The 14,066-nt window shown below is 60.5% G+C and overlaps 1 protein-coding gene across 1 annotated transcript in view; it reads right to left on the reverse strand.

Annotated features, from left to right (window-relative positions):
• Positions 1-14,066, reverse strand: part of KCNQ1 (potassium voltage-gated channel subfamily Q member 1) — a 177,562-nt gene that overhangs the window by 123,897 nt on the left and 39,599 nt on the right. The window contains exons 8-11 of the mRNA XM_056131593.1: positions 11,518-11,628; positions 11,300-11,395; positions 11,099-11,221; positions 10,528-10,672 (exon numbers count right to left, since the gene is read on the reverse strand). Of these exons, the coding sequence (XP_055987568.1) occupies positions 10,528-10,672; positions 11,099-11,221; positions 11,300-11,395; positions 11,518-11,628 (475 nt within the window). The remainder of the gene's footprint in view (positions 1-10,527; positions 10,673-11,098; positions 11,222-11,299; positions 11,396-11,517; positions 11,629-14,066) is intronic.

Below are 14,066 nucleotides of genomic sequence, written 5' to 3' on the forward strand. Positions count from 1 at the left end.
ACCAGAACGGCTCTTTGGAGGGTTCGGCTAAGGCCGGAGAAACCCCCACCACCAGGTCAGCACCCCGAGTTCCATTTATCTGACACTCTCAGAAAAGATAGAATCAGAAAACAGAGCAGCAGTGTTGAGGCTGGAGGGGGTGGAGGGGACGTGGCGGGGACGTGGCAGGGCTGGAGGGAGGCTCCCATGGGGTCCTGGTCCCGAGAATGTGCTCTGCTCAGCAAGACGCCCTGGGTGGGATATTGGACCACAGCTCTAGATCTTTCCATTGAGGTAACTGTGTAAAGGGTGCATAAGATTGCTCTGATTTCTTAAGACTGTATGGGAGCATCTAAAATGGCAAAGCTTCATTTTTGAAAAAATGGGTCAAAGATCTGAATAGACATTTCATCAAAAAAAAAAGATATATAATTGGCAATAGTCACAGGGGGAAATTCTCAGCATCCCTAGTCACTAGGGAAATGCAAATCAAAACCACAATGAGATTAACACTTACCCCATTAGGAACGCTCTAATAAAGAGAGAAAATAAATATTGGTAAAGCTGTGGAAAAAAACGGGGCTCCCCACACCCCACACCCCACACCCACCCCATCGCCGGTGGGGATGGAAAGTGGAGTGTTCACTTTGGAAAATAGTTTGGCAATGCCTCAAAAAAGCTGAAAACGGTCTCAGCAGTTCTAGCCGAGGTATCTGGCCGGGGACGGGAGAGCAGTTCCGGGCATCTCGCCCCGCGTGTCCGCAGCTGCGTGATTTACGACCGTCCAAGGTGGGTTCCACTAGCCCCAGCGCCCAGCAGCCGCAGCGCGGGACCATATGGTGCAATCCTTTGTAGCAATAAAAAAGTAATGAAATACTTTATGTGCTACAATTTGGATGAACCTCAAAAATATGCTTAGAGACGCCAGAGAGAAAAGATTCTCTGTGGGAAGTGTCCAGAGCGGCTCCTCCGTGGGGGCAGGGCGCGGGGCTGCAGGCCTGGGGCGCGCTGAGGACGGGGCAGCCCGCGGGGCCTCAGCAGTGGGCACGCGTGATGTCCAGGGTCGCGCACAGGCACGGGGCGTCTCGGGGTGACACGCACCACGAAGCAGAGTGTTCCAGAACCCCCCGTGAGGAACGGAACGTGGTCAGCGAGCCTCCGCGTGATGCTGGGGCCCAGCCAGGGGAGGGGAGGGGAGGGGAGAAGGGACCCCAACCAGCAGCCCACAGAGACACGGCTCAGGAAGACGCCCCCCAGGCTGGGGAGGAAGGAGGAGAAAGCACGAGGCAGGGGATGGGGACGGGGAGGGGTCCTCGCTGGGGACAGACTCAGGGTGGAGGGAGCAGCCCCAAGTTGTCCTCACGGTGCGGTCCCCAGGAGCACGTGAGCCACGTCCCCAAAAAGCACGGCCGTGTGCATCCCATAAGCACGTGTGTCCGCCCTGGTGAGCAGCTGTGCAGGGCCAACGAGCACATCTGCGCATGTCCCTGCGGGCGCGGCTGTGTGTGCGTGTCCCGTGAGCACGTCTCTGTGTGCGCGTCCCCGTGAGCGCGTCTGTGTAAGTCCAATGAGCACCTCTGTGTGCGTGTCCCCATGAGTGTGAGCGAGTCTGTGTGCATAACTGTGAGCGTATCCGCATGCGTCCCTACGGGTGTGTCTGTGCTTGTCCCCATAAGCACATCTGTGTGCGTCCCTGTGAGCACATCTGTGTGCGTCCCCATGGGTGCGTCTGTACGTCCCCATGAGCGGGTCTGTGCGTCTCCGTGAGAGCTTCTGTGCATGCGCCTCCCCGTGAGCGCGTCTGTGTAGGTCCAGTGAGCACCTCTGTGTGCGCGTCCCCGTGAGTGTGAGCGTATCTGCACGTGTCCCTGTGGGTGCGTCCGTGCGCATCCCTGTGAGCACGTCTGTGTGCGTCCCCGTGGGCGCGTCTGTACGTCCCCATGAGCGGGTCTGTGCGTCTCCGTGAGAGCTTCTGTGTGTGCGCATCCCTGTGACCGTGAGCGCATTTGTGAGCGTGTGCAGGTGGGTGTGCAGGCGCGTGTGGGGAGATATGGTGGTCCCCACAGCCCTGTACCCGAGCCAGGGCCTGGACGAAGGGGCGCCAAGGAACCCCTGTCCCCGAGCAGCCCCAGGGCTTCTCTGGACATGCACCGATTCCAGGGGGCTCGACTGGACAGGACACACAGGGGCGCCCGCCCCGCGAAGGGAGCAGCGTCCTCCAGAGCACGGAGCAGGTGGAGGCCACCACACACCTCCTTGCCCTGATGCCCAGACTTCAGGAGTGACCTGGAGGAGCCGGGGGAGTGCGACGGGGCCGTGGCAGACATGCAGCACGGGCGGGCAGAGCTGAGGCCAGCCGTGGGAGCACGGGCCTGGGAGTCCAGGGGCCTTGGCTCCGGAGAGGACGGAGCTTCTAACTCGCTGGAGTGACCACTTGTCTGGAAGGGGCCATTTTCCAGGCTCCCCACACGAGGCCAAGAAGCAGAGAAGGCCTGGCGCAGGGTCACATGGGTCCAGGGCTGTGTTCGGTCACCCCACAGGCCTGGGGCTTCGGGGACACAGGTCCCAGTGGTCAGAAGTGACTGTGCTCGGGGTCACTCGGCAGAGCACAGGGGACTGTGCCGAGGGCCTCGGACTCTCACCCGCCTTCTTCTGGACTTTGAAAAAAGGCAAGACAGGATTGGACTCCCCCATTTCAGAAAAGACACACTGACTTTTCAACCAAATAAAGTCATTTCTCTTACATGAGAAAAAAGGAATCTGGCAGATGTGTTAGATTACAAAATAATAAAGAAGGTGGGGCAGATCTGCATGGCGCAACCAAGGAGAAAATCTATGCATGTGGTGTGGGGTGGCCTGTATACAGCCGCCACTGTGTCTGTGTAGACGCCATATAGTGTGTGTGTGAGGTGGCCTGTATACAGACGGCACTGTGTCTGTGTAGACGCTGTAGTGTGTGTATGTGAGGCGGCCTGTATGTAGACGGCACTGTGTCTGTATAGACTCTCTACTGTGTGTGTGTATGTGTGTGTGAGGCAGCCTGTATACAGAAGACACTGTGTATAGAACTGTCCAGTGTGTGTGTGTATGTGTGGTGGCCTGTATACAGATGGCGCTATGTCCGTGTAGACGCTGTAGTGTGTGTATGTGAGGCGGCCTGTATACAGATGGCACTGTGTCTGTATAGACTCTGTACAGTGTGTGTGTGTGAGGCAGTCTGTATACAGAAGACACTGTTTGTAGACGCTGTACAGTGTGTGTGTGTGTGTGTGTGTGTGTGTGTGTGGCGGCCTGTATACAGATGGCGCTGTGTCTGTGTATACGCTGTACAGTGTGTGTGTGAGTGTGTGTACAACTGTTATCTACAAATCCTGTGTGGCCATATACAACCCTCTGTCTCCGTGCAAATGCATACAGTCAGTCATGCACGATTCATATCTACAGATACATGTTCACAGGTCTGGAGAGACAGTACCAGGGTTAAAGGCTTCCCTTGAAGGCAGCCAATCCCAGTCTGAACTTGCCCGGAGTGATTCCTGAGCACAGAGCCAGAAGTGATCCTGAGCACACAGCTGGGAGTCAGCCCTGAGCAGAGCAAGGAGTCAGCCCTGAGCAGAGTGAGGAGTCAGCCCTGAGCACAGAACCAGGAGTGCTCTCTGAACACTCACAGCATGGCCCCAACCCCTGCGCCCCCCAAAAACAACAAATACATCTGTATATCTACATGATTCACAATCCTGTCTACATGCAAGTACCTACTTCTCCATGAACACACAGTCCATGTCGACATAAAAATACATATGCAGTCGGCTGTGTGTGCCCAGTTCATGTCCACTTGTAAGTGCATATAGGTACACATAAACTATGCCCACATGGAACTTTACATATCTGTGTGCAGATCCAGGCCCGCATGCAAGAGCCAATCTTTGCTCTACAAACAACACATACTATTTCTCAACTTAAGGCCATGGAACATTTACAAAAGCAATGATTTCATTTCTGTCCATGCATACAAGGAAAATCTTCCAAAATAGTTAAGAATTTCACAGGCCACATCCTCTTACTGTGAGCCGGCATACTGCCGAGCAGAAAAAAAAACACAGTTACAAAATGGTTTTCAAGTTTCTTAAAAGAACTCCAGATTAAGGAGACAAAGGAAACACAAAATAAAATGTATCCATGTTCTGTAGCAAGAGCGGAAGACACTGCAGGGGAATAAGAAGACTCGAGGGGGTTTATTTTAAGGTCTGATACAAGAATGAACTCTAACTGGATCGAAGGTATAGAACCTAAAACTATCAAGCACAGAGCAGAAATCTCGGGGCCCCGCCCGCCCTGGGCATTGCAACTGTGTCTTCAGGGATTCAACGCCAGCAGCAAAGGAAACAGAATGCATTTGCGCCCCAAGGACCCTCACAGTTGGGGGCTGATGTCCCGGACCAGGGGTCCATAGCAGAGATCCAGGAAGAACCCACACAACACAGCAGGCGTCAAGAAGTGGGGAGACTGAGGCCGCACACCTCAGCGGACGCACAGACGCCCACAGGCAGGAGACCTGCAACTCAGAAGCGGCCACGCCCCGTGTGTCCGGGACTCCGGCGGGAGACTGACAGTCTGGATGGACAAGGAGCTGGAGAGAAGGATCCGGAAGCATCGAGAGAAACCGTGCCGGGGTCTCGGGAATGAAAACCCCGTGCAACCCGCGTCACCCGCAAACCGCAGGAGATGCCCGAGACCTCACGGCCGCAGCCGCCTCCGTCACCACCACCGGATGCCGGAGCCCGCCCGCAGCCTCTGGCACGGCGGGGTGGCACAGGGATGGTTTTCTAAAAATAACTGTGCCAAAATAGATGAGTCTCTCATGATGTTAAGAAAAAGCAGCAAGAGGGCAAAGGTCGTACGGCTGCAGAGGAAGCAGGGCGGGGAGGGCGGGGAGGGCGACTGCCTTGCACACAGCTGACCCAGGTTCGATTCCCGGTGTCCCCTCTGGTGCCCTGAGCACCACAAGGAATGACCCCTGAGCACAGAGCCAGGAATAAGCCTGGAGCATTGCTGGGTGTGGCCCCAAACACACACACACACACACACACACACACACACACACACACACACACACACAATAAGCTAACGGTTTAACCAGAGAGATAATAAACGCAGAACCTTCATTCACCGAAGGAGAATGTTCTTCGGACACACACACAAAAGCTGAAGTCTGTCTATCCTGAAGAAACGACCATGCGGTGGGGAATGCAGACGGGCGGACGGCGTCCCTGCACGATTCTCACGGGCCCCGGGTCCGAGACGCCCGTTCCTCTCCCAGGACACGGCAGAGGCGGAAGCTCCACACAGCACCCCCAAGCCCTGGCCCGCACACCCCCTACACCCCGGAGCTGCAGCACTGCTGTTTCTTGGCTGAGAGATGGGGTGTCCTTCATCACAGCGGGGAGCAGTACCCCACCCCAGCCCCTCCTCCAGGTCCCCTCCAGAGAGTCCCGCATGTTCTGTGAGCTGCGCCCGCTAGCTGCCCAGTTTGGTAACTGGGCTCATGAACAAACCAGCCTCGAGACAGCGAACACTGCAGTAGCCCACGAGAGAGTGTCCCACCCCGCCCGCCACAGCTCAGCCACTCTCCAAGAGTCTAGAATCCTCTAGAAACAGTGGCACTTGGCCGCAGAAGCAGGTTGTGGTGCAGTTCCCCTCACCCAGGAAAGGTCTCCACAGGCCTCTCGGGCCCCGCCCAGGGCTCAGGGTTCCGTTTGGGCCCGTCCAGAGCTCAGGGTTCTGTTTGGGCCCATTCCCACAGTCACCCTCCTTGGGACTTGTGCTGTGCGATCACATCTGGGTCCCACAGAACACAGTCTCAAGACTCGACATCAGAAAAATGTCCTCCGGGGTTTTCTTCTAGAAGCTTCTGGCTTTAAATTTAGGTCTCCTGGTACTAATCTCGGCCACTCTTGGGTGTTAGTCTCCTATTTTGTTACTTTATGTCCCCCAGATGAATGCCATCTTCCTATCTCTGTCCCTCTCTTTCTGACTCATTTCGCTTAACATGATACTTTCCACGTAGTACCACTTGCATGTAAATTTCATGACTTCGTTTTCTAACAGCTACATAGTACTCCATTGTGTAGATGTACCAAAGTTTCTTTAACCAGTCATCTGTTCTTGGGCACTCGGGTTTCTTCATGGTGTTTCACTAATAAAATTTTTTAAAAATAATAATAATAAAAATAAATTTAGGTCTCACCGACATCCTGAGTGAGTTCCTATGGATAATGGAAGGCAGCTGCTGGAACACTTCTCTGCCTAAAGACACTTTTCCCACGCAGCGTGCCTTGCACCCGGACGGGAAAGCCACGTGGGTCAGACATGCCCGAGTCCGCCCTGGCCCGTGGACTGTCCTGCTCAGGCCCCGGGGTCCCGGCAGCTCCTCCTGTAAGGACTCAGACCGCGTGGTGCTGCGGGCGGGCCTGGCTTCTGCTGGGACTCGCTCCTTCCTGTTCAGCTGCCCCGGGATCCTGCCTCACTTTCTGCAGCTGTGCCGGGCGCCTGTTTCCCACGGTTCAAAGAGTTAATGGACTTTCAAAATGTCGACCTGTGTCACCTCTGAAGTCCAGGCTGGTCGGGCTGTTGCCAGCCTCGGACTCTGCGGGCAGGGTGGGCATAGGGGGACGCTCGCCCCGCCCGCGTGAGGCTCCGGGTTCTGACCCAGGCCCCTCACGGCCCCCTGAGCGAGCACGGCCTGGTGGCCCAGCACAGCTGGGTGTGGGCCTGGGGGGCCTCTCAGCACTACTTCATGGTTCAAGAATGGCCTGAGCCCTGCCAGAAGTGTCCCCCACCCCAAAAACCCAACCAAGAGCAGGGCTGGCTCCGAGGGCGAAGATTTTTGCTTAGACTTCACTTCTGTGTCCGCGAGGAATACTCGGCCCCGTTTTCCCATCTTGTCTTTGGCCGGTTTTCAGATCAGAGCTAATGTTCCCTGCATGATGAGCTTGGACCCACTCCCTCCTTTCCAATTTTCTAGGAAATGTTGTCTGAAATCGATTTTCTTTTTCCTGAAGTATTTGGCAGGGCCGGCCAGTGCAGCCATATGGCCCCGGAGCATTCTTTGGGGAAATGTTGTTGACGGCTTTGATTTCCTTCATGGACACAGAACTCAGCGTTGTGTGTTATCTAGTTCTTGCATACCTCACCGCTGTCCCAAAATGTTCCCGCTCCGTCTCCATGGGCGGGGGCGGGGGGGGGGATCGCGCGGCTCCGTCCTGGACTCCTTCTCCCACTGCCTGGATCCCGCTCCTCCCCGATCCCCCAGTCACGGCGCCATCCAGCCTCGGTAGAAGCAAGCAGATGCTGCCCCGTTTTCTGCCCTTTTGGGAAAAGCCCGCGCTGGCGCTGAGGAGCTTCCCACGGGCCTCAGGACCTTGCTGTCTCCCCTGCCTACCCCGTCTTCTCTGGGGCGCCTTGGGTGTTCATTCCTGCTCGGCCGGCTGTGCTCCCCATGGCTGCGGTTCTGGGATGTGTTCAAGGCCTTTGCCTTCGTGTCGTCTTGGGTCCGGCGCCATGTGCAGGGCCCCCAGCACCCCCCAGCCTTTCCTGACTGCTAGTCCTGGTCCCACGAGGTCGGGGGCACTCGCCAGCCCGGGTCCCTCTGCTTGCTGGGGTTTGGGGTGGGGTCGAGCCCACACACTTTCCCATTCGGCTCGACCCCAGAAACACAAGTGGGTGGAACAAACCAGGGTGAGCTTCGGGCCAGGTCCGAGAAGGACGCCCCGAATTCTCACATGATTTCCAGCTGGGGACTTCAGAGCTCAGAAGACGTCACCCAAAGTGTGGAATGCCGGGCTGGGTAAACAGTCCCCCGTGAGTCCCCCAGCCCTTCCCGGGACCCGCGGCATCTGCCCGTTCTCCTCCCCCGCCCCCTGCGACACACACAGGGGTGCAGGGCTGAGAGCAAGACCCAGAACAGGGCCAGCCGAACACAGCGGATGGGAACTGAGAGGGGGTGACCTGGAAAGGCTAAGAACTGTTCCTCTGGGCACGCGCTCCAGGTGACCCCTCAGGCGAGGGGCTGGACCAGACTTGGGGGCTCCTTCCCCGGAACCCCCCACCCAGTGGACAGTCCCCAGAGGCTCTCCAAGGGCTAGTGTGAGTGGCCTGGGGCCTGCACCTGTCTCGACACCCAATAGCACAGTGGGTGCGGGGCCGGTGTCAGGGCGCCCTAAGACTCCCAGGGCTGGTTGGGCCCCACCCTGGCAGTCCAGCACCTGTACCCAGCCCACCAACACTCAGGGCACCCTCCAGACCTGCGTCACACCCCCTGTCCGGAACCTGGAAGGGGTCAGGTTCTCGGCAAACGCCTCCTGGAGTGGGGTCAGCTCTGTCCCCAGGGCCCGAAGGGTTGGACCCTCCACCATAACACATGGGTTCCTGGGGTGCCCCAGACCCAGGAAGGCCAGGCAGGAGGAGAAGGGGCAGCCAAAGAGAGTGAGAACACACTCAGCCAGCGGCACAGACCCGCACCCTCCACACGCACCCCCAGGCCACAAGGTGGCCTTGTCTTCACCCAAAATGCTCTGGGCCAGCCTCTCCCCGACCAAGGGCACCACTGTCTGGGGCCAGGAGGGTCCGGGGAGATGGGGCGCGGGTCCACAGCGCAAGCAGCCCGAGGGCAGCTGACGGGGCCAGGCTGGGCTGAGAGGGGTGTCCATCCATCAGTCTGTCTCTCTGTCTGTGTCTTGGCCCAGAGCATGCAGGTGAGACGGCAGGGCTGAGCCCACACTCAGATCGGGGGTTCTCTGCAGGCCAGAGCCCCACCCCACCCTGCCATGACCGGAAAGCAGGAGGTGGGGAGGGCAAGGCCTGAACTGGCAGAGGAGCAAGTCGGAGGGTCAGCAACTAGGGCGCCCCCCAGGCCCCACTGTGACAGACGCGACCCAGAAACCCCACGACAGCCGTCCCGAGGGCTGGCAGGAACAAGGTGCCCTGGGTTCGTGAGCCTTGCAGCACACCCAGAGGGCCTGCAGAGAGCACTGTTCTCAGAGCCAGCAGAGACAGGGAGTCTCCGAGGGTCCTTGCAGTGACCCCACACACACAGACCAACCGGCGCAGATCACAGTGGTCCGGGGGCAACTCACAACAGCCGCTGTGAAGCCATTTGCCACGGCACAGCCCAGGGTGGACACAGCGGGGGCTGGGACCTTGCCGGGGAGAGGGTTCTGGCTGGCACGTGCAGCCTGGGAGGGGGGACCAGGCGCCTCTCCAGCACCCACACTGTGAAGAGGTGACCAAAAGCAGCTCCACACGCGGCCTGTCCACACCTGGGCCGTCACGCGCAGACCCCATCCATCCCCGGGCCCGTCCACGCGCAGGCTTGTCCCAGCCCTGCCCTCTGCGCCGCCCTGACCCCCCCTTCCCTGTCTGGGGACCGACCATAGCTCAACCCAGGCCCCGAGACCTGGCAGGAGGGGACAGCTCAGCCCGGATGCCAGGGCTGAGGGTCACAAAAGAGAAATCTGCCCAGAAGTCTGGGCCACAGTGGTCACGGGGTCTGGGACACGTGTGGCTACGTCTTGGCATGTGTACATGGGAGAGTGCACAAACAGACATGTGTGTGCAGGAACACCTGTATAGGAGACATGTGTACAGGACGTGTGTGCAGAGCACACGTGTGCAGGAACATGTGTGCAGGACGTGTGTGTGCAGAGCACACGTGTGCAGGAGGCACGTGTGCAGGACCCCTGTGTGCAGAAGACAAACAGATATACACACAAGGCACATGTGTGCAGAAAAACATGCATGTAGGAGACTGCGTACAAGAGATGTGTGTACCCAAGCTATGTACCAGACGTGTGTAGGTGATGCGTGCGGGAGACACGTGTGGGGGTCACGTGTGGGGGATGCCCTCACGCCCAACCCAGAGCACAGGGAGTGGCTGCCCCCCCCCCCACGTGCCAGGCTGTGCCCAAGGACTCTCTCTGGAACCCAGAGCCTGGGCCGGGCGTGGCGCTGGCAGGCGGGCCGTGGGCCCCGCACAAAGCCTCCTCATTAACATTCCGCAGGCGCGGGCGCCCGTCACTCCTGGCTCTGCCTCTGCGGAGCCCCATTAGCATGGGGACAATGTGCCCGCTCGGGCCCATCCCAGGCCAGGGCACCGGCACTCGTCACGGCTGCCCTTTGTGCCACCGCCGTGCCCAGGAGGGAGCTGGCCGGTGCACCCGGGAGTGGCCCAGCCCGCGTGTGGGGGCCACGGCAGCCAGGCTCGGGGGCTCCCGGTGGGCAGGGCCTGGCCCCTCTGAAACCACGCCGCCTTCTGCAGGGGACGGGCCCACTGTGTGGCACGAGCCCGCCCAGGAACAAGGCTCAGTGCAGACATGACACCCTCCCCGCCACCTGTGTGCCAGGGGACTCCGGCAGGAGCCGGAACTTTCCAGAAGAATCTGGAAGTGCCGGAACCTTCTGGGGCTCCGGGCGAGGCCAGGGAAGGGAGTGGGAGGAGGCAGAGTGCACAGCGCCGAGGGCTCGACCCCCACCGCCCACCACGGGCCTCACCCGGCGTCTCAAAGCCGTCCACGGAGAAGTGCACGGGCCTCCGCCCCTCTGCCGGCGGCTCGCAGGTGATCTGGGGGACCACCAGCGCCTTCTCCCCGGGGCTCAGCCCGTTGTCCTTGTCCGGTTTGAACTTCTTCTTCTTCACCTGAAAAACCCCAAGTGTGGTGCTGGGTTCTTGGGGGGGCGCCTGAGGAACCCCGGGGAGCCCGGGACTTCCAGGGGCAGACACAGACCCCCGCGGGGCCCCCAGGGCTGGGTCACAGCCAGGCCAGAGGGTCACCCACAACCCAAATACGAGCGGGGGGGGGGCACCAGGGCGGGGCGCGGCACTGGGTCACATCGGGGTGGCGGCAGGAATGGGAGCGGGGGCCGGACAAGACTGTGGCGTGTGGCCCCCACCGGCCCCAACCCTCCCAGACCCTGGCGTGTAGCCCCTGGCCTCGGCCGACCCGGCCCCCAGCATGTGGCCCCCACCAGCCCCAGTGTCCTCCCAGCGCCCCCGTGAGTGGCCCCCACCAGCCCCGGCCGTCCCGGCTCCCGGCGTGTGGCCCCGGCCAGCGCCCGCGGTTACCATGACAGACTTCTTGGGCTTGGGGCTGGGCGCCAGCGGAGGGGGACTGCGGTGCTGCTTTCGCACGTAGATCTTCCAGGTGGACGAGTCGGGGTTCTCGGCCGCGTAGCACCTCCAGGCCGTCTGCGGGGGCACGGGTCACCCTCAGAGCCCGGGGGGCGCCCCGCCAGCCGCCCTCCCGCCCCCGTCCCCGCGGCCCACCTGGATGAGGGAGGCGGCCGCCGGGATCTGCCGGTTGAAATGTTTCTGCCGCTGCTTCTGCTGCACCTTCAGCGCGAAGCCCGAGCCCAGGATGCCCTGAGGAGACAGCGGCCCCGCCGGCCACACACGTGACACGCCTGTGACACACGCGTGCCGACACAGGCTCTGAGCCCCGGGGACCCCCGCCCCCGGCCAGGGAGCCCCACGCGGGGACGCACCGCGGGCAGCGCGAAGAAGGAGATGGCGAAGACGGAGAAGCAGGAGGCGATGGTCTTCCCCACCCACGTTTGCGGCACCTTGTCCCCGTAGCCGATGGTGGTGACCGTCACCTGCGGGGGAGGGGATGCCAGGCGGGCCGGGACTCGGGGAGCCGGGCCGCCCCAGAACCACCGAGGCCGCAGCCCCCGAAGCTGCGTCCTCCCAGAGGGTGAGAGAGGAGAGGACAGGCCACTTCCCGTGCCCACCCACCTGCCCCGTACCCTCCTTCCGGCCACTGCGTGCTGAGGTCACCCTGGGCTCGGGGCAGGCGGGGCTGCTTGCAGGAGCTGTGGGCGCTGGACCTGGCACTGTTGGAGCCCTGGACACTGTCGAGGACCTGGACATTGTCGAGGTCCCTGGACACTGTCGGGGGCCCCTGGACACTGTTGGGGTCCTGGACATTGTTGAGGTTCCTGGATACTGTTGGGGGCCCCTGGATGCTGTTGGGGTCCCTGGACACTCTCAGGGCCCCTGGATACTGTCGGGGCCTATCAGCACCTGCCCACCCATGATTGGCCCTGTTCCGGTCCACCCCCTGCCCGAGGGGGACACAGGTGGGTGGCTGGGAGCCCCCGCAGGCCCAGACCTGAGGCAAGGTTTGAGCCCAGCATCAGCCCTGAGACCCCTGAGGTCCTCTGAGGCCACCAGCTCCCCCGCGGCTCCCAGCCAAGTCCACCTTCAGCACAATGCCCCCCATGGACTCGGGGGTCCTGCCCAGCGAGTCAGGGCCCAGGTCCCCCAGAGAGGCCACCCTCTGACCGCTGCCCCCTGCACACCGAGAGCCCCTGCAAGGCCTGACACCCTCGGAGACACAGGCCCTAAGCTCACGGGGATGTCCCAGCACATGCACAGAGCACATGGACACATGAGTGCCCACACAACCATGCAACACACTGTCCTGTGCTGAGGCAGCAACACGCGGCACATGTGTGCCACATACATGCATGCCACATGTGTTGGTGTGTCCCATAAATACCACATGGACACATGTGGCATGAAACAGAAGTGAGTCTACACATGTCATATACATGTACCTCAAACACACGTGCACTTATTGTCATGTATATACATACCACATGGGCACGTGTTACATATATATGATGCATGTGCGTCAAACAGCGGCATGTCATGTATCACATGTATGTACATCAAATGGTGGAAATATGTGCATGCCACATACATGTATACCACACACCATGACACGTGTGCATCACTGTGGCCAATATGCATATATCTCATAAACAGGCACATCAGATGGCATATATGTGCCTCTGATACATGTACACCGCAAAGCAGACACGCACCTCACACACGTGCATACCACATTGCTCACACGTATGGGCCACATACACGAACACGCTGCCTGTCGCGTAGAGGCACACACTCTTAGACATGACACACCATGCACACAGGACCACATGCCACACACTCACATCACACTGGGCACAGGATTACTCGTCCCAGCAGTGCATGCCACAGGGCACGCGTGTATGCTCACGACCCACACAGTAACACACACACACAGCACAATGGACTGCACACGCACACCCACGGACACGGCACCCACGAGGCTGGCCACGCTGACTGGGGCTTGGGACACCCAGAGCCTCCTGCTGTGAGCATGGTCGGGGGAGGCTGGAGGTCACGAGGGCCCAAGCAGGGTCAACGGCACGTTGGGGTCTGGGGATTCCATGCGAGAGCCCACCGGAGTGGCCGGGCCCAGGGGTGCTGGCGGCGGCTCCCGGATGTGACATAGAGGGGACCCAGACACAAGGGCTGTGCAGGGCCCAGCCAGGAGGGACCTGCCCCCGCTGCCCCCCCCCACACGGGACCCAGCACTGGGGTCCCCCGGCTACCACCCTTGCCCACGTCAACGTCAGTCGCTCCCTGTGCATGGGGAGCACAGCCCTAACCCACACAGGCCACGCCCAGCTCAGCCACTTGGGACAGGCAGGGCCCACGAGGGCACCCGCGGCCTTGTGTCATGCACAAGGCCCTGGGCTGGCTCCCCCCGAGGGTCCCGGGGGCGCTGGCCCGGGACCCCTCCTGCCTCCTGCAGAGGCTCTTCAAGGGGACTGGGTACCCCCAGAATGTTGCGGGGGCATCTCTCCAGGGAAGGGGCAGCCACCGAGGGCAAAATGACCAGGGGGGAAACTGAGGTCAGGAGGAGCAGCAGGATGGACCCCGCAGGTGGGGGAACCCCGCGGCCACCACAGTCCAAGCCTCACTGACCTCGTGCCCCCCCCACGGGCTGGGAAGGGTCCAAGGTGGGGGTGCTGGCATGGGTCACATGCTGAGAGGGACAGACCCTGGGCTCTGGGGACTGCAGGGCTGGCTGCGGACAGGGCAGGCCGCACAACCCGGGAAAGGGCCGCGCAGTCAGCAGGGGAGGGGCATGTACTCACAGACCCCTACACATCCTGCAAAAACCCAGCCAGGAGTGTCCTTCCAAGGGAAGGGCTCCGGGTGGCTTCACACCCCACACCTATGGGTGTGTGTGCGTGGGGGC

This window comes from Sorex fumeus, unplaced genomic scaffold (assembly GCF_029834395.1).
Source record: "Sorex fumeus unplaced genomic scaffold, SorFum_2.1 ptg000093l, whole genome shotgun sequence".
NCBI lineage: Eukaryota > Metazoa > Chordata > Mammalia > Eulipotyphla > Soricidae > Sorex > Sorex fumeus.